Source organism: Passer domesticus, chromosome 10, assembly GCF_036417665.1.
Source record: "Passer domesticus isolate bPasDom1 chromosome 10, bPasDom1.hap1, whole genome shotgun sequence".
Classification (NCBI taxonomy): domain Eukaryota; kingdom Metazoa; phylum Chordata; class Aves; order Passeriformes; family Passeridae; genus Passer; species Passer domesticus.
This window is the reverse complement of record NC_087483.1, coordinates 41,475,295-41,500,512: the sequence shown is the minus strand read 5'-3', so window position 1 is coordinate 41,500,512 and position 25,218 is coordinate 41,475,295. Positions and strand designations below refer to the sequence as shown.

At 43.7% G+C, this 25,218-nt stretch overlaps 1 protein-coding gene across 2 annotated transcripts in view; it reads right to left on the bottom strand.

Annotated features, from left to right (window-relative positions):
• KIF5C (kinesin family member 5C) overlaps positions 1–25,218 on the bottom strand; it is a 76,583-nt gene that overhangs the window by 7,522 nt on the left and 43,843 nt on the right. For both annotated transcript variants that reach the window (XM_064435317.1, XM_064435318.1), the window contains exons 11-24: positions 21,763–21,911; positions 19,050–19,225; positions 17,196–17,264; positions 13,498–13,704; positions 12,521–12,667; positions 9,736–9,924; positions 7,955–8,072; positions 7,313–7,389; positions 6,224–6,333; positions 5,333–5,434; positions 4,701–4,761; positions 4,293–4,364; positions 3,678–3,782; positions 608–824 (exon numbers count right to left, since the gene is read on the bottom strand). In XM_064435317.1, coding sequence (XP_064291387.1) covers positions 608–824; positions 3,678–3,782; positions 4,293–4,364; positions 4,701–4,761; positions 5,333–5,434; positions 6,224–6,333; positions 7,313–7,389; positions 7,955–8,072; positions 9,736–9,924; positions 12,521–12,667; positions 13,498–13,704; positions 17,196–17,264; positions 19,050–19,225; positions 21,763–21,911 — 1,799 coding nt within the window. The remainder of the gene's footprint in view (positions 1–607; positions 825–3,677; positions 3,783–4,292; positions 4,365–4,700; positions 4,762–5,332; positions 5,435–6,223; positions 6,334–7,312; positions 7,390–7,954; positions 8,073–9,735; positions 9,925–12,520; positions 12,668–13,497; positions 13,705–17,195; positions 17,265–19,049; positions 19,226–21,762; positions 21,912–25,218) is intronic.

Sequence of the window (25,218 nt, the reverse complement as noted above, 5' to 3'; positions counted from 1 at the left end):
ACAAAGCTTGGATGGCTCCCTATAAGAGGAAGTATTCAGGAGGTGACACTTTGTGCTGTGTGATTCTCCCTCAAGATTTAATATCCCAATATTGTCATCTCCATCTAAACCATTATCTTTTTTAATCCCAAGAAATCATTCCAAGAATTGCCCCATGCTTCTGTTGTGCGCACGCTTTACATTGTGCCTGGGAGATATATCAATATCTGGAGTACAAAGGAAGATTTTTTGGAATTAAATCACATGGAGGAGTAATCAGGGGGAAAAAAGAGAAATGGACAAGGTTCAGCAAGGCAAGGAAAGAATGAAAGCAGAGAGGGAGCGTGCAGGGGGAGGAGGAGGAAGAAAGTCAGAGACTAATTTAAGGAGACAAGTTTTCAGGTCACTAGAAGGGCACACAAGACCCATTATGCCCTTTATTTACCCAGTGGAACAGCAGAGCCTCTTTAAACTCGAGGTGGGGCAAATTCCATGAAAAAGCGAGGCCTTTGAAGATTCCTGTGCAGCAGGGGAGAAGCAACCCCTATGTTTTCCTCCCTCCCCTCAACCCCCAGCAACCACCCGAGCCTGAAGCACGTGGGCAGCCCCTTTAGCTCCATGTCCTCACCAATTTGGGCAGAGTGTGCTCTCCGGGCCATGTTTTTGGCTCTCACGGCCTCCTTAATGCGATCCACCTCCTGCTGGTAGCGCTTGCGGTCGCGCATGGCGTTTTCCTTGGCCTCCTTCAGTGCACTCTCCAGGGCCTTAACTCTCTCTGCCGTAGCTCGAAGGCGTTTCTCCAGCTTAGGAAGCTCGCAACGAAGATCTGCATTATCACGTACCAGCTGTGGGGGAAAGCCGTGCAAAATAAAAGGAGGTCAAAAGAAAGGGGCGAAAATCTCCTCAGAGAAATGGCGGGAAAAGTCACCTCACAGAGAGGAAACGCCACCATGCTTTCCATATGTCATATACTAAAATGAAACAGATTTATTCTAGAAATTAATGTAAAATCTTAGTTTAAAGAGAAATTTAGAATGTCCTGAGCTGGAATAGACCCACAAGGTCAAAAGAAAGTGGTAAAAATCTCCTCAGAGAAATGGCGGGAAAAGTCGCCTCACGAGGAGAGAGAAAACGTCACCAGTTGCTCTCCGTATGTCATGTGCTAAAATAAAACAGGTTTATTCCAGAAATTATGAGAAAAGCTCAGGTTAAAGAGAAATTTAGAATGTCCTGAGCTGGAATAGACCCACAAGGTCAAAAGAAAGCGACAAAAATCTCCTCAGAGAAATGGCGGGAAAAGTCCCCTCACAAGGAGGGAGGAAATGCTACTGGTTGCTCTCCATGATCCATGTACTAAAATTAAACCGATTTCTTCTAGAAATTAATGTCAAAATCTTAATTTAAAGAAAAATTTAGAATGTCCTGAGCCGGAATGGACCCACAAGGTCAAAAGAAAGTGGCAAAAATCTCCTCAGAAAAATGGCAGGAAAAATCCCCTCATGAGGAGAGAGAAAACGCCACCATGCTCTCCATATGTCATGTACTAAAATAAAACAGGTTTATTCCAGAAATTTATGTAAAAATCCTAGGTTAAATAGAAATTTAGAATGTCCTGAGCTGGAATGGACTCACAAGGATCAAGTCCAGCTCCTTACCCCGCACAGGGCACCCCAACAATCCCACCCTGTGCCTGAGAGCATCATCCAAGCTCAGTTTTACTCATAAAATTCACTTCTCTGGCTGAGGAGTGATATTCATTTAAACTGTCCAGAAAGAGCAAAGAAAAATAGAGTTTATTCCATTCAGCAAGATTCCACAGAGCTGATCCTGAAAGATGAGGACTCCAGGACCAGCCCTGCTACTGCAAAGCACTTGACAGCCAGATTTGCTTCTCTACACATCCAAAACTGCAGTAGAACAAAGAAATTTCCAGGATTTTGCAAATCCTCGATCACCTCATTATTTTAAAATAATAGTTTTACAGACAACACCAGGGATCACCCCAAGTGCATAATTTCCAGTGGTTCTGATGTGTTCACCTCTGTGTTCCCTACTCAGCCATGTGGGAAAACTGGGAAATTCACTAAGAAATCACTTTTAGGCCTGCAACTACAAATATAATGATTATAGGCAACTTTGAATTCGTGCACCTCCTCAGTTTAACATGAACCTGAGCAAGGTCTATCAATGATACAAATCACATCTGACCTCCCATGCAGCAACAGCCAAGAGAGGATTGATTTTTAATAAACACAAAACTGATCCAAAAGGGCAGAAAAGCCAGCACAATTTCTACTGAACAGATTACACCACTGCTGGAAGTCAACAGAAATCTGCTCCAAAGGAGTGATTCTCCTTTTTCTCGAGCGAAAAGTGGATTAACAACCACATTAATAATGCAGCAAAGCAACAGCATGTCCTGACATTCACACGTTGTTTAACAATCAGAGCATTTTACACCTGCTGGGCCAGGCTTAGTGCTGGAGAAAAACACAAACAAGCTAAAAAAAATTGTCACAATGTGCTTTTTCTGCAAGTGCTGAACCCTTGTTGTGTGAAATAGCTGTGATACAAAATTCAAGCAGGATGGTATCAAGTCCAATGTCACTTTTCTCTGAAAGTTTCCTACAAGATGTGGATTCCAAGTTGATTTTGAGTAAATACACGCTAATGAGAGCTATAAAAATCCACATTTGAAAGCCAGCAGATGCATGAAACGAGTGCAAAAAAAAAAGGCAAAATGGTAAAAGAAAAACCACTCTGAACATGTCCCAGTTTCCACATTTAGAAAGTAGGTCTTGAAACCATCTGTTCCCTGGGAATCTGAAAACCCCAAACCTTAGCAGACACTTGTCACAGTCCAGCACTTCCTGCTCTTTGGGCACTTCCACAGAAATAATTAAAGCAAATCTGGGAGTGTGGGTCACTAATACAGTTCAGGAGAGTGCAGTGCACACTGTCATGCCACTGCTCAAAAAAGAAATCAAAACAGCTTTAGTGCTTTGTGTTGTGCACCTGATCAGTGGCACACAGCTTCAGCATAGTGGGAGAGGAGATTTCAGGGAGAAATCCTTCCCTGTGAAGGTGGGGAGGCCCTGGATCCCTGGAAGTGTCCAAGGCCAGGCTGGACAGGGCTTGGAGCAGCCTGGGACAGTGGAAGGTGTGGGACATGGGACTGGATGGGCTGGACTGGATTCCCACGTGGGATAGGACTGGATGGGCTTTAATTCCAGATCTGGGATTGTATGAAACTGGAATTCCATGAAGGAGGGAGGACACACAAATGGACCAGCCCAGGGAGGCACCAGCCCTTCAGCTGCACAGAAAACCCCAATTCCATTGTTTTCACTGAAAACTCTGCTGGTTGAATCCACTCCAACCACCTCCAGGGTGCCTCTGAGCAGATTCAGGCCACGAGTCAAATTGGGGATGCACAATCCATCCAGAAAACAGCTATTTTTATGTATTTCCTAGTGCCAAACCGATCTATTTTCATAGGAAAAAACTTCCTTATTTACCACATTCCTAGAAGTACAGAGAGTGGGAAGAGCAGCTCTAGCTCCCAATTCCAAGGAGTTTAGTGGGTAGCTTTTCCTCAGACAAGTTACCTTCCAAAATTACCCTTGTAAATATTAAAAAAGTGCATTTTTTGATGGAGGAAGGGAAAGGAGGGGAAAGGAGGAGAAAGGAACCTTTACCTGTTTGTGAACCTTTGTAAGTTGTTCCAGGTTGTTCTCAAGAAAGGAAATTTTCTGCTTCTGCGCCGCGCTTCCACCTCCATCATCACTATCCAGTTCAACACTCTGCACACAAAATTGCAGCACTCAGCAAAGGCAGGCACTAACTCAAGGGGAAGTTCAGCTCCTTGGAAATTTGAGCTCCCCAAAGGCAAAAAAGTCTTACAGAGCCCCAGATTTAAGAGAAATCATTTTAAGTCTTGGTTTGATTTTTAGGAATCGCATTTCACCTTACACAAAAAAAACCCCCAAGCTATTTTTACTGAACAATTATGGGGGGATCCTGAATAGGAAAATCAAGTTATACTAAATAATTTCTGAAGGTCATCATCTTTGAGAATTTTGTAGCTGAACTGCACTGGATAAATTCACTTCCCTCACCCACCAACATTTTCCTTATCAAATTAGGACCAAATAAAAGCTGATAAACATCACAACATCTTTAATCTTGTTTCTCACTGATACTAAAAAGACATTATCCCATTTTGTAAATGCATGCACTAAAGGCTTCCAGCAAATCACAAGAATACTGGGAAAAAAAAGAGAAGATTTGGGTTTAAAAGAGCAGAGCTTTACTTTTTTAACACGGGTGGTAAGATCCTGGACAAACAGCTTGCGCAGATTGTGAAGAGTCTGGAGCTCCCTTGCCTGGAATAAAAATAACAAAACAATAATTTTTAGAAAAGCACAAATGACTAGGACATAGTAGATGCTCTGGTGTAAAAGTTCTCCTTGGGTTTGAGTTGGTAAGAGGAGAAAAGAACTCTGGATTTTCTCTCTATCAATCACTCTGAATGCACAAAATAAACCCCACCCAGCCCCAAAACCACACTGTAGAGAGCAATTTATCCAAAACTGGTAAAACCAACCTTTTTGAATTTTAATTTAGATAGTTCAAAGCTGTTTACTCAAAAATTAAAATATGTATCACCAGGGTGTACAGATAGAGAGGGAAAATCTGAATAAAGTGTAATTAAGACCTACCACTGTTTCCTCCAGCCCTTTAAGGTCTTCTCTTGCTTGTTCCCTTTTATCATTAAGGAGTCTGGAAAGATCACAACATGAAACAAAAATCAATCACAAAAAACAAAGCAGAATCAACAGCATCCACCTGGAGCAGCACATCTGCAGGTGGCAGCAAATTGCACATCTCTAATTATGCTTTTCACTGCCCCAAATATCCAATTTTATCACCTGGAAAGACTGAGTCACCACTTCCATCTTTGTGTCCACACTTGGGATTTTTCTCATTTCCAGGAAAGGCTTTTACTCAAACATCTGATTTAAAACCCCAAAAAAGTCAAGAAACTCCACAACAAATTCCCAACTTCTTTCATGCTTGTTTTGCTGTGGATTAAGGAATTAAGAGATTTAAGACTTGCTGGGATATTTTATAAAATCAGAGCTCTAATGATCTCTTTTTGGTATGGATCAAAGCCACTATTGAAAAGCCTGTGATATAAAAATAGAAAGTAATTGGTAATTATTTATTAGTAGATCCTGCTGGCTTTGCTACTAAAATTATATTTTCAGTGTGAATACTCTGACACAAATCCCTCTCCCTAGCACATTTTCCACACGTGAAGAGGTTCAGGGATACCAAACTGTGCACTTACATGAGCTTTTCCAGTTTCATTTCTCTTTCCTGGTCCTCAATTTTTAATTTATCATAATCAGCACTCAGCTTCTCCTGTTCCAGCTGCAGCTTCTGGTTCATGCTGGAAATGTGAAAGGAAAAGTCAGCCCAGCTCAGGAGGAAGGGAGGGAAAATCTCCACAAACAAAATGGGATTGAGCAGAGGAAAAGTAAAGCTGTAACTCTCTACTGAATAACTCTGGAAGAAATGAAGCATGAAGAACCTGGAGGACATTATTTTAAAATATTGGAGAGCTAAATTCAGTGGTTTGTTTTGTTTGCCTTAGAGGAGGACCCAAATTGTTATTGGCATCTTTCTGCCTTGCTTCCTCATTTCCCTACAATTAATCTTTGGCCATACAAATAAATATGACAAAATAATGCCTAGATTTTTGGAAAAAGAAGAACACAGGAGGAAAATATAATAGAGTCACATTGGTGTGTGAGAAAAAAATATAAAAATGTGTGAAAATAGGAGCTGTTGGAGTCACTCTCCGATGGTTGGGGCAGGACTGGCTGCTGTGAGAATCTCAAAACCTTCTTGGGGATGTGGTTCAGTGGTGAACTCAATGACCTTAAAGGATTTTCCAACCCAAATGATCCCATGATCCTTTAAAACCTGCTCTGCCCCAAGCTCCTCTCACCTCCTGACCTGCAGGTGCAACATCACCCTTTTTTCAAAACTCTATAATTTTTACGGCCTTGTTAAAGCTCCCCAATAAAGAATTAGGCACTGTAATCCAGCCTGCAAAATAATTACAGGGTTGGCTGCTGCGTGTAAGGACAGAACTTGCAGAGAAGCATCAATCAAACCCAACAAAGCCAAGCCCAAACATCCCAGGCCAGAGGAGGGACGGGGAGGGTGAACTTACTCCCTGATTTCGTCGATTATTTTCTGCTTCTCTTCGATCTCATCCCTCAGCCTGGACAGCTGCTTCTGGTGGGCTTCCCTGTGGCTCTCCATCTGCTGCTCCAGAGCCTTCTGCAAGCACAGAGCAGGGAATCAGAGCCACCCAGGGACACACAGCTCCCTCCTCCCCAGCCTCTGCATTTGAGGGGAACCACAAAATCCAGTCAGGAATCTGCCTGGCATTTCCTTCTGTCATCACCGAACTCTGGGCCTGCTCATCCAACCTTTTCAGCAACAGATGTACAACAATTTTGACTCATTTTCTTGCAAAAAGTACCCCATGAAAACCTATTTGTGGCTTGGCCACAAATGCCACTGATTTTACACCAATCCTCTCTTATTTCCCCTGTTTATTCACCCAGGAAATAGTTGTACAGCTCTGCCTGTACAGAAATAAAACCCAAACCTCTGAGAATTGTTTATCCACAGCCCTGCTATTGAGATTGTTATTTAAATTTAAACTCTAGGAGTAAATACGCCTCAAGCAACAGGAAAAACTCAATTTATGTCTTTAGACTGCTAACACAAACTTTGTTTTTTTCCTCGGAGCTGAAAAGTACAAGCACTTTAATCACAACTGCTTTAATCACTTTACAACTGCTTAAAATGTTTATGATGGAGGGAAAAGTTCTGCAGCTGGCAGACCTCATCACTGTCCTTGTAAAACTGTATTTTTCCTTGTCTGCAATGTGCAACCCCATCAGCACGACTCATTATTGCAAACATTTCCTGGCATTCCGAAGGAAAAATACCAGAAAACAGATTTATATATTTTATTATTATTTCCAGGAGATAATCCGAATTCCAGCCAAACACTGGGGAAGTAGCCTCTTTTAAAATCAAATTTATAAGTACCTAAATGATATTAACCCCAGCAGCCTCATTCACTACTGAGCAAATTGACTTCAGCACAGCTCCAGCAGCAAAAAATTAGTGTAACACAGAGGTGAATCAATGTAATTTTTTGCCACGTGAACAGGAAGACAAAATTCCACCCCAATGAACAATCTCACCAAGAAATTCCCTCAAAATTTCCACTGTGCCAAGCTACCTTCATCTCCTCAGCATCCTGGAGTCGTGTCAGGTGCTCCTTCTCCTTGTCCTTGAAGCTGACTTCGTGCATTTTTTCTGTTTAAAGGTGGAGACAGTTTTTATTTTATATTTCAGATTTTTCAATAAATTTAATTTATTCCAGGAGATGGAGTAAAGATTCTGTTCTAACAATGCAGGAGATGATAAAAAAATTTTTAAAAATTACGAAGTCTTGTCCCCACCTGCTGCTCCCTCAGAGAGGGAAAATCCCTCGTGCAGAAATCCAGAATGATTTTAAGGCTGTTATAAATTGATATAACCCAGGAGCTTAGCAAAGCTACAAGAGCTCCTTTTGATACCTGCACATTTTCCACATGAAATTGGGTGGGGAAAGCCAAGCAAACCTTAAAAATGAAGTCAGCTGGGAAAGACACAACTTGTGCCCATCTGAGGGAAGCAGTTTTGTTTGGAATGAGGGACAACTGAAATTCAGACAAATGCTTATTTTACAGAAATATTTTTGTATATTTTACAGAATATTCAGCAAGAGTGATTGGTGCTGTTTGGTAAAGGATCTGTGTGGGGTTTACACAGTTTTTCCCATCATTAAGACACAAAACTGAGTCTCCCAAGACAGGAATGCCGAGCCCCAGGGCTGTACCTTGAGCGCGTAACTTGGCCAGCTCCTCGTTGAGGGAGTCCTGGGACTCCTCCAGCTGCCTCCTCTTCTGCTCCATGTTCTGCATGTAGTCTGTCAGGGACTTGATCTTTGCTTCGTGCTTCAAAGACAAGGAACAGCAGTGAGAGGGGAGGAGCACGGCCGTGCCCTGGCAGCTCAGGGACAGCTGTCCCACCGAAAGGGGAGGAAACAGAGCTTCCACATCCAGAGGGGATGACTGGGAGAACTCACAGAGAATGGCTGGGAAGGAGCTAAGAGGTCAAAGCAGGCTGTGTTCTCAGAGTTTCACTTAGTAGCCTAATTTGGAATTCAGGCAGTAATCCCAAAACATCCCTGGAAGCTCCTGATTGGTGTTAAACCAGCAGCACAGCAGGTTTTTAAAAGCACCAGCCTCGAGGTGGCTTTGGGATCTTCAGCCTGCAAAAGCTCAGATGGACTCCCCCCAGCCATCCTGCTGGTTTGGTTCTGGCCAACAACCTTGAACTAGAAGGGCTTATGGGTAAATAGAAAACAGCAAAGTTTGTAGTGAAAACACCCAAAACCACAGCCACAGAATCACAAGGTTGGAAGAGACCTTCAAGATCATCGAGTCCAACCTGTTTCCTGACACCTCAACTAAACCTGGCACCCAGTGCCACATCCAGGCTCTGTTAAACACATCCAGGGATGGTGACTCCACCATCTCCCCCAGGCAAACCATTCCAGAACTTTATCACTCCGTAAAAACTTTTTCCTAATATCCAGCCTATATTTCCCTTGACACAGTTTGAGATGAAAATGTTTTTAGCAACAGACACACTACAATTTTCACTCATTTTCTTGCAAAAAGTACCCCATGAAAACCTATTTGTGGCTTGGCCACAAATGCCACTGGTTTTACACCAATCCTCTCTTATTTCCCCTGTTTATTCACCCAGGAAATACTTGTACAGCTCTACCTGTGACAGATAGAGCTGGATCCTAATTGAGGATAAAAATTAAGATAGTCTGGATTATTGCATCTTAATTAAAAAGATTGAGTAGAACATTTTCTGATAAGAGATTGAGTGAGCCAAGCTACAGCCCACCAAGGGGACTTTCTGAGTTTGTCATCTCTTTTGGAGTGGCAAGAGGTTTTATTGTTTAATAGTGTTGATTTTTTGTGCTGGTCAATGCTTTGCCTGTTAAATGAACAGGTTTTTTCCACTTTTCTCCAAGGAAATCTTTTCCCAAACTGCTTGGGAGAGGGACTACTTAAATCTACTTTCTAGAGGAACCCCTTTGGAGTTTTTTCTCCCAAATTTGCCCTAAACCAGGACAGAGAGGTGTGGAAGAGGTTTTACAGCAACTTCTGTGAGCCATGGAGAAGCCTGACAAGAGGATCCATGTTTACCCCTGAAAGAATTTTCTACCAAGGTCATTGGCATAGATACCAAGAAAGAAGGATAAATAAGAGAAACATGCAGCTGCCTATTCCAGTGAGCACTTTGTTTCTTGTGGCCAACGACTAAACTTAGGAGCTTCGTAAGAATGTATAAAATAGAAATAATAAAAAATACATAACAAAACCAGTTTGAACAGCTCCATTCTGAAAACGAAGCGTGTTTCTTCGTATTGTCCCAGCCTCAACTATGACGGGGAGCAAAGAGAGCAGACAACACAAGACCCACGAGGCCACGCTGCTGCGCTCCCCAAGGCCCGTTCCTCCCTGCTGGCACACACATTCCAAGGGGAAGGAGGCTGGCAGGGCCACCAGGGCCTGCAGGAGGCAGGAGCAGACCCACCTGGGAGATGAGGAGCTGGCAGGCCGCCAGCTCCCTCTCGCTGGCGTTCATCTTCCTGTTGGAGTCCATCTGGGCGCTCTCCAGCTGCTTGCTGCGGTTCACCAGCGACTTCACCTCCGACTTCATCTTGCTGATGTAGAGCCGGGCCATGGTGAACTCCTCCTCGATCACGCCGTTCACATCTGCCAACTGAGCACACGGCTGCTCGCACCCAGAGCTTCTCCTGCCCTGGGAGCCAGCCCGGAGGCTGCGCCTGGGGTGTGGCATGGTTTTACAGGACACAGGTCATTTTAGAAACAGAGTTTGGAGCAGGGGAGAAGAGCATAAGTCGCTTCTGAAAACTTAAAACTCATATTTGAAAGACAAAAAATCAGAATTGGGACCTTTCGCAAAGCAATGAGTGCTTATTACATCAAGGAGACATCTTCTTTCAGAATTTTTGGCTTCATTTGTCCTTTTATCTTGTATATTTTATTTTTACTTATTTGTATATTTCACATTTGTGTGAATGGATATCATACCCAGGCATTAGGATGGAGATCAGGGCAAGGCTCTTCCCCAGAGAGTGCTGGCACTGCCCAGGCTCCCCAGGGAATGGGCACATTCCCAACAGCTCCAGGAGGGTTTGGACAGTGCTCCAGGGATGTCCTGGGTGGGATTTTGGGGTGTCTGTGCAGGACCAGGGGCTGGATCCACGATCCTGTGGGTCCCTTCCAGCTGAGGAGCTGTGCAGGTTCTCCCTGAACAGTAACACAGCTCAACTTCATCTGCTTCCCCTTTTTTCCCAGCACTGCCAAGGGGAAGGGAACATGTGCTGCTTCTTCTCCCAAAAATCCTGAAAAATGACACATCTTCCAAAATGTTCAGTCTGCTCTGAGCTTAGACACATTTGGAGAAGATGCTAATTGCCAACAAATTTGAAATTATTCTCAAACGCTCCTCAGTCTGGCCTGATTTCCACTGGCAGCTGTCCCCTGAAGTGCTGACATCTCAGTTCCTACAAAAACCTGTACCAAACTGCCTCTGCCTCCATCTCAAAGATTCCCTCTCCCAGTCCCTGCTCCTACGGCCACCAGAGGCTGCTGTGACATCTCCAAAGGCTGCAGGCTGCAGCACCACAGGGACAGCAGGGATTGTGTCCTCTGCAGCAGGACAGGCTGGAGCTGCTGCTGGCCTGAGAGCCTTGGCAGGACCTCAACAAAAAGTGAACTAAAAGTAACAAAAATGTTCGTACATCTCAAAAATGTAATTAGCCACTTTTCAACCACTGCTATTTTTTCATGTGGATTTAAACAGACAAGGATGGCATTAACACCACCAAGGAGATTTTCCAGGCCATGGAAAGCTTCCATTTAACAATGACAATACAAATATTTTCTCTGAAATCATCATTTTGTTCTTCTGCAAACGTGACAAAGTGAGCAGCCACCTCCTCTACTGTATCCCCAAACCACACAGAGCCAAAGGCAAACCTCAAAGCAGGGCTAGCCAAAATGTGCACCAAAATTCAGATCAAAAATTGGCCACCTCAGAAGCCAGTATTTTCATATTCTGGGAATTCTGGGTCATACCAGCTAGGGAATAAGTTGGGCTACATGTGTGTTGTTTTGGGGGGAATTCAGACCTCCCATTAATCAGTTCAGTGACTCCCAGATGGGCTCTGGCCCCAAAAACTGAGCTGGGAATAACTGTGGGGATTGTGAGCTCAGGCACTGAGCCTCTCCTGATGCCTCAGGTTTATCTTTTCCATGTTTCAGGCTCTGTGCTGCTTTAGTGTGCAGTTCTGAGCTTCACATGAAGGGTTGCTGAGCTCTGTGCACAGAGCAGGGACACAAAACAATTCCTGCTCCAGCTGGGCACCAAGGACAAATGATCCCAATCCCAGCCCAGGAGCACAAAGCCCGTGGGCTGCAGAGAGAAAAACAAGCAGGGTGGGACTGCAGGGGCTGCAGTGGGGTTGGCCACTGAACTGCAATGTGCACATGGAGCAGAGCTGAGCCCAGGGAGAGACCCCGGCAGCGCTCGTGCATTTTGGGGCCATTTGGGTTCATCCTGGGTTCATTTTGGGGCCATTTGGGTTCATCCTGGGGGCAGCCCTGGCTGGGCTCTGCTGCTGCCCGAGGTGCATCCATGGAGGAGATCCTTTGAATAAAGCCCTGCTTTATTCTGGAGCTCTGTCTGGTCTCTGTTCTAGGTCAGCCTTTACTGGGCATCACTCCCAGCCAGACAAAAAGCTCTGCAGTGTCCCCCTGTGTGCTCAGCCAGGATTTACACAGAATGTCCTGGGACAAGAACTGCGGGATCCTCATATTCCACATCTGTGATGCTCCCAGGGCTGGAGCCAGGCTGGGAGAGCTGGGAATGCTCCCCTGGAGAAGGGAAGGCTCCACGGAGAGCTCAGAGCCCCTGGCAGGGCCTGAAGGGGCTCCAGGAGAGCTGCAGAGGGACTGGGGACAAGGATGGAGGGACAGGAGCCAGGGAATGGCTCCCACTGCCAGAGGGCAGGGATGGGTGGGACATTGGGAATTGGGAATTCCTGGCTGGGCTGGGATTGCCAGAGCAGCAGTGGCTGCCCCTGGATCCCTGGCAGTGCCCAGACCAGGGTGGAATAACCTGGAATAGGGGAAGGTGTCCCTGTCCCAGGCAGGGGATTTGGAACCAGAAGAGCTTTAAGCCCCTCCCAAGGCAAAGCCCCTGTGGGACTCCCTGCTTTGCTGGGTGGTTTCCCTGCAGGAGGAGCTGGGAAAGCACAAATCACAAAGCACAAAGCACAAAGCCCACGCACAGTTTTCACGTCGTTGGTGCCGATGATTCCCCCGATCTCCCCCAGGTCCTTCAGCAGCAGGTTCAGGATTTCTGTGGCTCTCTTCTTCTGGTGGTTGCTGAGCTCCTGCAGCTGGCCCAGCTCCCTCTGGGTCGCTGTCAGGGCACTCTGGAAAGGTTTAAAAACAAGAATTACCCTCCCTCCTGCAGGCTGGACAGTTTTCATGGGGCATTTTCCTCATGCCTGCTGGCACAATGTAGTGACACATCCACTTCCACCTTGGCATAATCCACTTTCACAACTCACTTGCCACCAAAGGCTACTTTAGATCTATTAAATGTAGCAAATCTGCTAAGAATCTGATTTGCATAATACATCAAAGGAGGATAATCACAGAGAAATAGGTAGAGAGGGATAGAAAATTCAATTTTTTCCAATGGATTTTGTGGTAATCTGGTTTACTGGGGGAGATAACAAAGTCTTTAATGAAACAGATCTGTTAACAACAGCTCCTTAAGTTGGTGTAATGAATTAAGGGAAAAAGATGTTTTAAGCTACTAAACCAGTCTTGATTTTGCTCAGATCCCATTTTTTGCTTAAGATCAGGACACATCAGAGCTGAAAAAGCCGATTAATTTTTTTTTTCCTGATTCCTTCCTTGAAATCCCCTGGCTCCCTGTAAAATCCCAGCTCCACAGCACAGAGTCCAGAAAACCACAAAACTCTGCCATTTGCACGAGGCAGATTTTCACAGCTCTCTTGGCAAAATACAGCTTTTAAATACCCAAAACACAGGATGGCCACTTCTCACATCCAGTCCCTTGCTGCAAGAGCCACAATCTGCCACCAACTTCCACAGAGCAGCTTCTGAATTCCCTTAATTTCGTTGTTTAATTAAGACAGGGAAGAGAGGGTGACACCAGCAGGATTTTGGGAAGCCCCTTGGGAATATTTGGGGTGCAAGGAGAGAACCAAGAGGATGAACAAGTTGCTCTTACACTCTTCTGGGCCAGCTCATCTGCCAGCTGCTCGTTGGTCCTGGTTTTGTCCTCCACCTCCTGGGATTTCTGGTCATAATTGACAGCCAGCTCTTCCAGGGCTTGGAGCACCTCCTTCACTTCATCCTTGGCCGCCTCGTTCTCGATCTGGAGTCGGGTCAGCTCCTCCTGGATCTTCTCATAATCCCTCCTCGTGGAGGCCAAAAGCTGGGGGGGGAATATCACAGCGGCATTAAGTGACCCAAAAACTCCTTCAAAAGGCAATGTTGAAAGGGAGAAAAACAGGAAAAGAGGGGAAAAACAGGCAAAGAGGGGAAAAAAGGAGTGAGCACAAATCGTGTGTGCGGGAGGGGAGAAATCCTGGAAACAGCAGCAGTTCCAGCATAAAAGCATTTGAAGGAAGCACAAAAAACAGCTCTGAACTTCAATGAGAAAAATCTTCATCAAATCCTATTATGACCCAAGACTGAGGCAGAGAAGCTGACTTTAAGCAGTATCAGAGCTCCAAAGACATTTGCTGCCCTCAATCCAGTGCTGCAAGCTCAGAGCAAAAAAAAAAAAAAAAAAAAATCCCACAAAGTCAAATGTTCCACCAGAGGCTCAGGGCTCTGAGCTGAGCTGGGGGAAAAGAGCTCTCTGAGGCAGCCTCAAAGACCTCGTGGCTTCTCAGAAATAGTTTGATAAGCAAACCTAAGACGATTATTCTCTGTTATCATCTGAAGGACGATGCTGAGGACAGATTAGCTGCTCCTGTTTGCTGAGGGAAAATATTAATCTCAGAAGAAAATACTGACTTCACACACACTTTAGTGAGTGTTTCCAAGCTGGAAAACTTCTGAAATTTACTGTTTGCTTGCTGCTGAGGTTTCAGTGATTGTGGGAGGTCACTGTCCCTTGCCCTTGAAGCAATGCTCAGTGAGATGTTAAAGCTTTGAAAATGCAGCTGTGGTGTCCTCAGCACAACCCCAGCCCCACCAGCAGCCCTGCACTGCAGGATGATGTGGAAATAAATAAAAGTGACACCTAACATTTATTGCTAATACTGCACTTTCAAGAACCATAACAAAATCAGGCCTTGACATGGCACAAAAACATCAGACAGGGAATTGCCACAGATAAAACCAGTGCGGGAGATGTGGGAGGGCCTCGTGCTCATCCCAACAGCAAAGTTTGGGCATTCATTCACAGAATTCACTCCTTCCCAAGAAATATGGATTATGGATTGGTTTAATATTGAAGACAGTGGAATAAAACCTTCTCTGCTGAAGTGTTCAGGGTGGATTTCTCCTGATCTGCCCACCCAACAAAAAATAAAACCCACTTCTCTCAAGCAGACCACCCAAAAAGCAGAATGTCCCAGAAGAAATGGCTTTTTTTTGGCTCAGAGTGCTTGTGGAAAGCAGGAAAGCAGGCAGGCAGCTCTGGAGGCTGGCACGTGCCCAGGGAGGACTCAGATGTAAAGGAAATTTATCTCCCTGGTAATGCTGCAGCCTCAGAAGTGCACTCACGGTATGGAAAAAGCCATTGGATTGCCAGAGCCAGATGGCATGTAAATATTTAACCAACAAAATAGCTTCAAATCATCTTCCTGCTAAACACAGATGGAGCTATTGTTTACATTTACTTCAGAAATTTTCTGCGTGAACGTCGCCGTGCCCTCAAGAAGTGCTGAGCATCACCTGCAGCATGGACAAGGAGATTCTGGCTGATATTGTGTGGGAAAATGGAGCAAGGCTTTCAAAAACCACCAAAAACCAATAAAGATGAGCTGTGAGCAAGGGGAAAAGGCTGCAGCCCTCCATGGGTCTGCTCCACCTGGGGATGGAATCTCCAGAATTCCCCAGAACACCCACCTGAAGCAGCAGCCAGAGGTGAAAAGGCACCAAAAAATACCCCAAATCAGCCTCAGGTTTATAATTAACCTGCTGGCTTCATCAAGCTTCAAACAAGGGTTGGTTAATTAGAGGGAGCAGAGGGAGGCAGCTGCTGATGGATCAGCGAGCTCATCACATCTCCAGGGGAGAGCAGGGACAGCTGATGTGGGGAAACACCTTGAATAATAAAATATGATTATAATATCAATATTATTAAACCTTCTCCTTGCCAGGGAAGGGCTGCACAAGAGCTGGGACAAGGCAGAAAAAAAGGCTATGGACAGGCCAGCTGCAGAGATTTTGGAGTTTAGCAAAGCTGGACGAGGAATGTGCAAATAAAAGGGGGAAATGGGCACTGAAAACCTGATTGATCTTCCAGAGGTGGCCCTGGAACAGAGAGGGTGAGGAATAATTCTGCCCCAAACAGGAGGGAGGGACATCACCCCAAAAGCAAGGCACAGCTGCGAGGGAAAATCAGCCTCAGGTGAGAAAAGGGATGGGAAAAGGAGGGGAGAAGTGAGGTGACACCAATAAACTCATAATGCACATCAGGAAATAAATCATTATAATAATACATTATAATACAATAATATATTATTGTATAACAATAATATATTATAATCATGTTGTATATTATAATACAGTAATGTATTATAACACAGTAATGTGTTATTGTGTAATAAAATTATATTATTTATATTATTATAATACAGTAATGTATTATATAATAAAATAATATCTATTACTGTTATTATATAATAACAAATATTACACATTAATAGAATATGTATATATTATATTATAATATTTATATTATATTATTGTATTATTACAAATATGTAATAATAATGCACTTCAAGTCCATTATTATTATAGTGCACTTTAAGTGCATTATTATTATTATTATTATTATTATTATTATTATTATTATTATTATTATTATGTAGTCACAAGCAGCACTGTGCAGTGCAGGGCAATCAAAATCAAATCAAGCTCTGGCAAAAGAATGAGGAGCTTCATCTTAAAATAAAATAAAATGAAATAAAATAAAATAATTAAGCAGGAGATTCCCCCAGCCAGGACAGGTCCCCAGAGGGGCAGGTGAACCCTGAGTGATGAATACCAGACATGTTCATAAATATTTGTTTTTTTCTCTAATAACACCCTGGAAACCCTCACTGAGGGCCTGGATACACAATAAAAGCAATTCCTGAGAAATACCACAGCAACATTTGGGGAATTTGGTGTTATTGCCCATTTTGCATCCCCAGAACTCCTCACAGAAGGGAATGACTGAGTTTAGTGCTCCCGTTCCCCATCCTAAACCCAACAAAAACCCATTTTAGGGACAGAAATGATGCAATTAAAGCTTGAAGTGAGCAATCCAAGATTTTACAGCAAATCTGGGGCAGCACCAATTATCAGGTTTTTCCATCTCACAGACTGCTGTCTCTAATTGCCAAAATAATGATAATTAGTAATTTAATATCAGGAAATCTCTAAGTGCCTGCAGTCCATCGTGCCTGGAAACCTGAATGGGCAGAGCCACATCAAAAATCACATTTGGAGTGAAAAATCCTGGCCCCAGTCCTACCCTGGACCTCCAGCATCACTTCCCAGCAGGAGGGACTGTTATTGCAAGGACTTTTATCAAGGCTTAATGAGAATATGAAGAAATTTCAAGTTTAAGCCTGGCTGACACCTTTCCCACTTGAATTTTAGCCAGTTAATATGAACAGCTGGGACAGAATCATTAAACAAGGGGCTCAGGAGCAGAATGTAAAGGGATTTTTTTAGGGTGGTTTATTTATTTTAGCTTCTTACCTCCTCTTGATCCAACATTTGCTGCTTTAATTTTTCAGCCAGCTGGCTCTGTTGGTTGATTTCATCATCCTGCAATGAAACAGGGGTGGAGATCTTTAATTTCTGTTCACAGCTCTCATTTGATCTCTTTTTATTTCCTCTTTCTAGGAAAGAAAGGGGAATAAAACTTTGTGTATGTTTGAGTGGTATGAGGGGAGAGAAAAATAAATGGACATAAGTAAATATACATAAATATACCATAAAATATATATATAAATGGAGCTCTGCTGTAAAAGCTGTCAACACTGCTATAAATTATGATGTTTTGAGTTTGGGATCCCTGTTGTTGGGATCAAATATCTTCTAATTTCCTGTGTCAAATTATTCCCATGTTTTGTAGGGAAAAACCCAAACCTGCTGCTAGTTCCCTCCAGAACAATTTACTGGGCTTTGCTGCTTTTGATGAGCAAAGTGAAAGAATGACTGATTTTTTTTTTTTTTCCTTTTCCTGATCAATGTGGAAAAGCTGGAGATGGCAATCAGAGAAAAGCTGTCATTTCACACAGAAAACTGCTCTTTTCAATAGCAGGGAGATCAAAATTCAGGTTTAAACACAATTCCTCTGTGTCCACAAACAGCCAAACCTCAGTATTAACAGGCAAGGACACACTGGGCTTTTTCTGCTTTTTTTCCTGCTAATTACAACTGAATTTAAAATTGAGTATTGATTCATTATGAGAGCTGCCCTTTCTTTTTTTGCTGCTCTCATCCAGGGTGGTGAATGGGCTTTTTCTGGCCTTTTTCTCCCCCACTTTTCATCTTCCCACAAGCCAAAGCTCTTAATGGCTGGAGAAGGGAATTGCTGAGAGCTTTAAGTGCCACTGATGTCCCTCAAGCTGTGCAAAGAAATAAACAAATAAATGACCCCTCTGGGCTGTGTTTGCAGCTCCAACCACACAAACAAAAGGGGATGTATTTTCCTTAAGAATCTAGGATTTTTTTTCCCTGGTGACTCCAAGATGACATTACAGTTTGCTGAGGGATTTCACACAAATCACTGAAGAAATGGAAAAGCCTGGACTTAAAACTATCAGAAAACTTTGCTCTGATTTCCTGGAGAATGCTTCCAAACACTGTCTGCACAGGGAAAGGGGTGGAGAGCTGACAGGATCTGCTTTTGTGCAGTATTTGGAATTTTCCAAGGTTTTCCAGCTCCCAATAGAAACAGAAGCAAAAATACACGAACAGAGCAAAAAAGGAAATAGAGCGAAAATACACAAATAGAAGAAATGGAGCAAAAATACAAAAATCTTGGAGATAATTGCCCATTTCCACCCGGAACCCAACATTCCCACCTGGAAACCAACACTCCCACCTAGAACCCAACATTCCCACCCGGAACCCAACAATCCCACCTGGAATCCAACACTCCCACCTGAAATCTAATATTTCCACCCGGAATTCAACATTCCCACCCGGAACCCAACATTCCCACCTGGAACCCAACATTCCCACCTAGAACCCAACATTCCCACCTAGAACCCAACATTTCTACCTGGAACCCAACATTCCCACCCGGAACCCAACATTCCCACCTGGAACCCAACATTCCCACCTAGAACCCAACAATCCCACCCGGAACCCAACAATCCCACCTGGAACCCAACATTCCCACCTGGAACCCAACAATCCCACCTGGAACCCAACATCCCCCCCTAGAACCCAACATTCCCACCCGGAACCCAACATTCCCACCTAGAACCCAACAATCCCACCCGGAACCCAACAATCCCACCCAGAACTCAACACTCCCACCTAGAACCCAACATTCCCACCTGGAACCCAACATTCCCACCTGGAACCCAACATTCCCACCTTATCATCCAGCTGCCTGTAGAGACTGGCGATCTCCTCATCGTATTTCTGCTTCTCCTCCGTGGAGATGCTGGCGACCACGGGGGTGATGTTATCAATGATTGGGGTGTTATCACAAGGCTCCAGGTTCTTCTGGTCCTTGGCACTGATCTGCTCCTCCTCGGGCACGGCTTCTCCTGCAGGGACACAGCTCATGAAAATGCTACAATCCCAACTCCAGGGATGGGCATTCCTGGTCAAGGAAGGGCTTTGTGCCACTCCAAATGACAAGGAAAAGGAGTGGGGAGGTGGCCACCCTCGTGAGGGTGATGATCCCCTGGAAATTCAAACTCCATGTGATGCCTCAGGTTCAGCTTTTCCATGTTTCAGGCTCTGTGCTGCTTTGGTGTGCAGTTCTGAGCTTCACATGAAGGGTTGCTGAGCTCTGTGCACAGAGCAGGGACACAAAACAATTCCTGCTCCAGCTGGGCACCAAGGACAAATGATCCCAATCCCAGCCCAGGAGCACACACAACTGTGGAAAATGTTTTACAGCAACTTCTGTCAGCCATAGAGGTTTGACAAGAGGATCCATTTTTACCCCTGAAAGAATTTTCAAGGTTGTTGACATAGAAAGCAGGAAAAAAAGGAGGACAAAAAAGAAAAACCTGCAGCTGCTTATGCCAATGAGCATTTTCTTTGTGTCTCATGACCAACGAGTAAAGTGTAAACTTAGGAGTTTTGGAAGAATAAAATCCAGCAGCAAGTTGAAAAAAAGGTGGTGGTGTAAAGACTGCAGCAGAGGTGTAAAAAAGGAGGGAAACCCCCCAAATTCCAGCCTAAAATCTGCTGCCATTTAAATATCTCTTCCTCCAGGGATTTCCAGCTCCAGGATGGACCAGCACAGCCGTGTTTAAAACAATATTCAACTTCTACCTTGCAAATTCCAGCACAAACACCAGCTTCCAGAGGTTGCCTGTGCACAGCAGACACATTCCCTACAAAATCCCTGTCCCCAAGGAATATTTCCTTCAGGAACAGCCCTGGGCTACAATTACAGGCTCAGAGAAGAGGGATGGGTGAGCTGCTCATGGCAGAAATTAAATCCACCCTCACCAGAGGCTGGGGAAGGCCCTGGATGCTGCACACATTGCTCAGGGGGTGGGAAGGGTAAAGGTTTTTTCCTTTTCCAGGAAAAAACTCCAATATTTCAGCTCCTGAAAGCTTCACCAGCCATTCCTCTTGCCAATTTATCTCACTGGCAGGAGAACAGGTCAGCAGGACCAACAGATCAAAGCCCAGAGAGGCTGAGTGAGGCCCCAGAGCAAAACAAAAAGGGCAAGAAACAGCACAGCCAACTAAGCAGATGATTTTTTTTTCCCCCCACCTTAAACCATGGAAAAAGTGGAATTTGAAATCAAGCAGCATCAACTCTATCAAGGCACTTGACTCCAAAGATTTTCTGCCCTATTTCTGAAGGCTTGATGGTATTTTCTATTATTAATGAGGGAAATGGGAATTGATTTTTTGCTCTTGGAGCAGGGAAGGAAAGGTGGACTTGGTTAGAATGTTCCTCAGGCTGTGGAGGATCCACCAGGACAAACCTTTTGGGATTAAACATTCCCAAAAGGAATGTGTAATTTCTCATTCATTGGATGAGAACCTCCTGCCTGTAAAACACAGAAAAATTGAGCACCTGGAAGCTGAAATGCTCAGCTCACCCATTCCCTGCCACCCTTTTCTTTTGTAGGATAAATCCTTAATTCCTGGAATCAGCTGTGCTGGTGGAATATTATCCAAGATGGGATTGCTGGGACAGTTCCCTCTGTAAAAAGCCTCCATCCTTCCAGAGGATGGGAGTGCACAAGGTCAGACAAGAAATCAATAATCTTTTGAATGCATTGCTGGGTAACAGCAGCACCCAGGGAGGGGAGGAGGGTGTTTAAACAAAAGGATCCATCCAGGCTTTTCTAAAAAGAAAATAAAATAGGCTTTGGATTTTTTTAATTTTTTTTTTTTTTGCTGGTTGATTTTTAAAATATGAAATAAACAATTCAAACTAAAGTTGTTTGCTAAAATTATCTGCCAGTGTTCCAGACTAAATTACATTTTTAAAATTTGGTTTTCAATAAAAATTCTTTCATTTGTGTGTATCCATATTCTGCCTCCTGTACCATCCTACAGCTGATGTTACAACCTACCCTGAACAGCAATTCCCCACTTTTCTAATCAGAAAATTGGCTGATCTCAACAAAAAACTTCATTTAGAAGCCACAGGAGCAGACAAATGGTGATTCCTCTAAGCAGATGCCACTCCTTGTCATTGTACTAAAGGACTAATTAATTATTCTAATGTGAAATTCAATTATAAAAAATCCCCAAACCCAAGTTCCAATTACCTTAAAGCACAAGGATTCTCATGCCTGAGGAGAAGAGTTATTAAAAAAAATCTATAATGACATCTTTCCTTTTTTTTATTACCATCATTAACAATATTAACTTTAGTGATGCCTGCTTGTGCTCTACCCTGAAATCACCAATTTTGGCATTTTCACTGGTTTCTCCCACAAATGGCTGCTTTGCCTGCTTTTTGCTTCTTCACTTTTCATTATTATTATGAAGTGTGAGTTATAATGTGAATTTAGATTCAGTGGCCAGACACAATTAATAAAAATTGTGATTTAGGGCAAGAATTCAACACAGCCACATCCAGCTCCCAGTTTTTGGCACCTACCATTCCTCCACCTGTTCAGCTCCAGCTCCAGGTGCTGGATAACATTCTTTAAACTCTTGTTTTTGTCCTTCTCCTTCTCGTACTTCTTCTTCCACTCCTCTGCTGTCAGCTCCAGGTTCACAGACACCGTGTTCTTGATGGTCTTGGCCCTGCAAACAAATCCCAGGGCAGCTGCTTTGGGGGTTTTATCCCAGTGCAGCCGTGGGGATCGGGGATTTTTCCATCATACAGAGGGGAATGAGTGGGGAATTGTGGAGTCCCCATCCCTGGAAGTGGCCAGGGTGGGGAAGGAAAGGGGGAAAGGGGAGGAAAAAGGAGAGGAGAGGAGAGGAGAGGAGAGGAGAGGAGAGGAGAGGAGAGGAGAGGAGAGGAGAGGAGAGGAGAGGAGAGGAGAGGAGAGGAGAGGAGAGGAGAGGAGAGGAGAGGAGAGGAGAGGAGAGGAGAGGAGAGGAGAGGAGAGGAGAGGAGAGGAGAGGAGAGGAGAGGAGAGGAGAGGAGAGGAGAGGAGAGGAGAGGAGAGGAGAGGAGAGGAGAGGAGAGGAGAGGAGAGGAGAGGAGAGGAGAGGAGAGGAAAGGAAAGGAAAGGAAAGGAAAGGAAAGGAAAGGAAAGGAAAGGAAAGGAAAGGAAAGGGGAAAAGGGAAAAGGGAAAAGGGAAAAGGGAAAAGGGAAAAGGGAAAAGGGAAAAGGGAAAAGGGAAAAGGGAAAAGGGAAAAGGGAAAAGGGAAAAGGGAAAAGGGAAAAGGGAAAAGGGAAAAGGGAAAAGGGAAAAGGGAAAGGAGTTCCTGCCTCCTGCAAATATATCCCAAATTTCAAGCCTCCTAACAACCACCACCACTTTATTATTCTCAAAGTGCTCAGCTCCAGCCCAACCCAACCAACTGTGCCAGGAAATGCAAAGCAAGCAGAAAACAATGCCCAGCACCTACTCCAGCAAATCCACACTGAAAAGGGAAACCAAAGCAATCAGAATGAATTAAGAAAGCCTCAGATCTTTGCCCTTCACTGCTCAGACACCGAGTCCCTTCAAATGCCTCCAGTGCTGTTGAATAAAGCAGAGGATAAGGAAAAGGATAACAGATAAACCCTCAGCAGTTTATAAAGCTCCAGTCATTTGCACTCTGTGGCAAGCAGGACTTTTATTAGCTTAAAAGTATTTTTTAAATAACCCCGTGCTTTTAAAATAATTTCCTAATGGTCAGGGTTTACATTTTGTCTCTGCTAAAAGCACAGCTCAAGTTTCCACTCTTTTAACTGTACCAGGGAAAAGAAAAAAACCAAACCACCACACCAGGAAGTTTCTCCTGATGATGGATGAAGCCCTCACTGACAACTAGAGTTAAAAATGAGATAAAAACATGAGACAAGATGGAGTAGAAAAAGAAAAAGCTGATTCACTACTATCAGAGGAGCCCTTGTACAGTTTGATTGGTACAAGAGCTCCTCTGAAGATGGATTTCATTCCTGACATTTATTTTAATGGTGACATAACTCTTGCTTTTCCCAGGAAAAATCAGCAATCAGCCATGAGTCATGGACCTTCCCTTTAATGCCGCTGAGCTCCTCAGTTGTGCCACATCAGAAAAATGAGACACAACAACCCAAGAGCCTGGGAAAAAACCCCCATTCCCACAATTCCCACCCAAAATCCTGCCAGAGAATGTTGTGCATGGATAATCCATGGGCTGCTCTGCAGAGAGCACCAGTCCTCCCAGGGAAATACAAATTATTTCCTTCCTGACAGTTCAGAATTCCTACAAATTCAATTGCTGTCCATGAGGATTCTCTCACAAACATTTCCCTGTTTTCCCAGCTCTTGCACTGCCATCCTGGCCCTCAGTGAGGATCACCCCCAAAATGTTCCTCCTCCCAGGAAAGTGTTGAATATTTAGCCAGGATGTGCAGAGTCAGCCAGAAAACTGCCTTGCCCCAAAAGAAGGCAAATTTTACTCATTGCTGGAAAGAGGAATGAAACCAGGAGGAATGTAAACTGAAACTGAACTTGGCAACTGGAGTTCAGAGTTTTTCATGCTCTTGATTTCATTCCTGCACCTCAGGATGCAGGTTTTGTTCAACACATGATCTCATCAGAGCAAGTTTGGATCTTCAATAGCTAAAAATCATGTTCAGCTCACAATGGGGAAAAAAACCCTACAAAGCAACTCTTTAACCTGATTTTGCTCATGGCCACTGCCTCTTTTTGCAGTCCAGAAGCTGCACGTGGTGGAAAACAGCCCAATTTTTAACAAAGACAAAGCTATTGTATCCTCAAACTGTTCAACTCTCTTTAAACACTCCTAACTTGCCAGTATTTTTCCTTTCTGCTACTACACAAATCAAACAAAACGAGTAATTTTCCAAAGGATCCCAGTTCTCCTCAATTACCACAAAAGCAGTAATTGCATAATGAGCCTGACCTATTTCTGCAAACCTTCCCAATGCATTTCATATCACTCTTGTCAATAAACACACATGGAGGAGAAATTCTCTTTCTGGATCCTTCCACACTTCTTATTCCTCAGTTGTCCAGATCCTCCAAACATCAGATCCATGAGTTACCATGGCAAGCTCTCAAAGCTGTCAATATTACAGAGCTCACACTCTTTAATTTTCCTAATTTTTAGAGAAATTTTTTAATCATCCCTGAGGTGGAATTGAAGAAGACACCTCTTAAATGCATCAACAGCACTGTTAGATAAAGCAAAACTGATTTTTTCCACAGAAAACTGCCCAGTGCCTTTATCTTCCTTAGCAGGCCAAAAACAACATGTGGTGGAAAAAAAAACAAACATTTTCACAGCAAGACAAATGTATTGTGTTCTACAACTGCTAAATTTTATTTTGCACAGTCCTAACTTGCTGCTATTTTTCCTTTCTGCTATTACACAAATAAAACAAAATTTGGACTTTCTGAAGTCTCCAATAAAGCAAGACTGAATGTATCCACAGAAAACCGCCCAGTGCTTTTATCTTTCCCATAAAATTGCAAGGAATTGAGATAACACTTTGTACTTCCTGCAGGAAAATCAGCCAGGAAGGAATCCAAGAATTCCTTCTAGACATCCTTCCATGGATTGCCCAATCCTTTCCCACTTTTCAACCCCACTCTGCTCCCAAGCAGAGCAGCTGCTGGCCAGCATTAACCTCAATTTTCCTGGAGGATTTTCCTGCAATCACTGGGAATAAAGACCAAGCTCTCTGAAGTTCTCCAGATGTTTTACCAAAAAAAAAATCTCTGGATTCCAAAGGATGAGGGATTGTATTGTGTTGTACAATTGCTAAATTTTATTTTGCACAGTCCTAACTTGCTGCTATTTTTCCTTTCTGCTACTACACAAATAAAACAAAATTTAGATTTTCTGAAGTCTCCAATAAAGCAAGACTGAATTTTTCCACAGAAAACTGCTCAATGCCTTTAACTTTCCCATAAAATTTCAAGGAATTAAGATAACACTTTG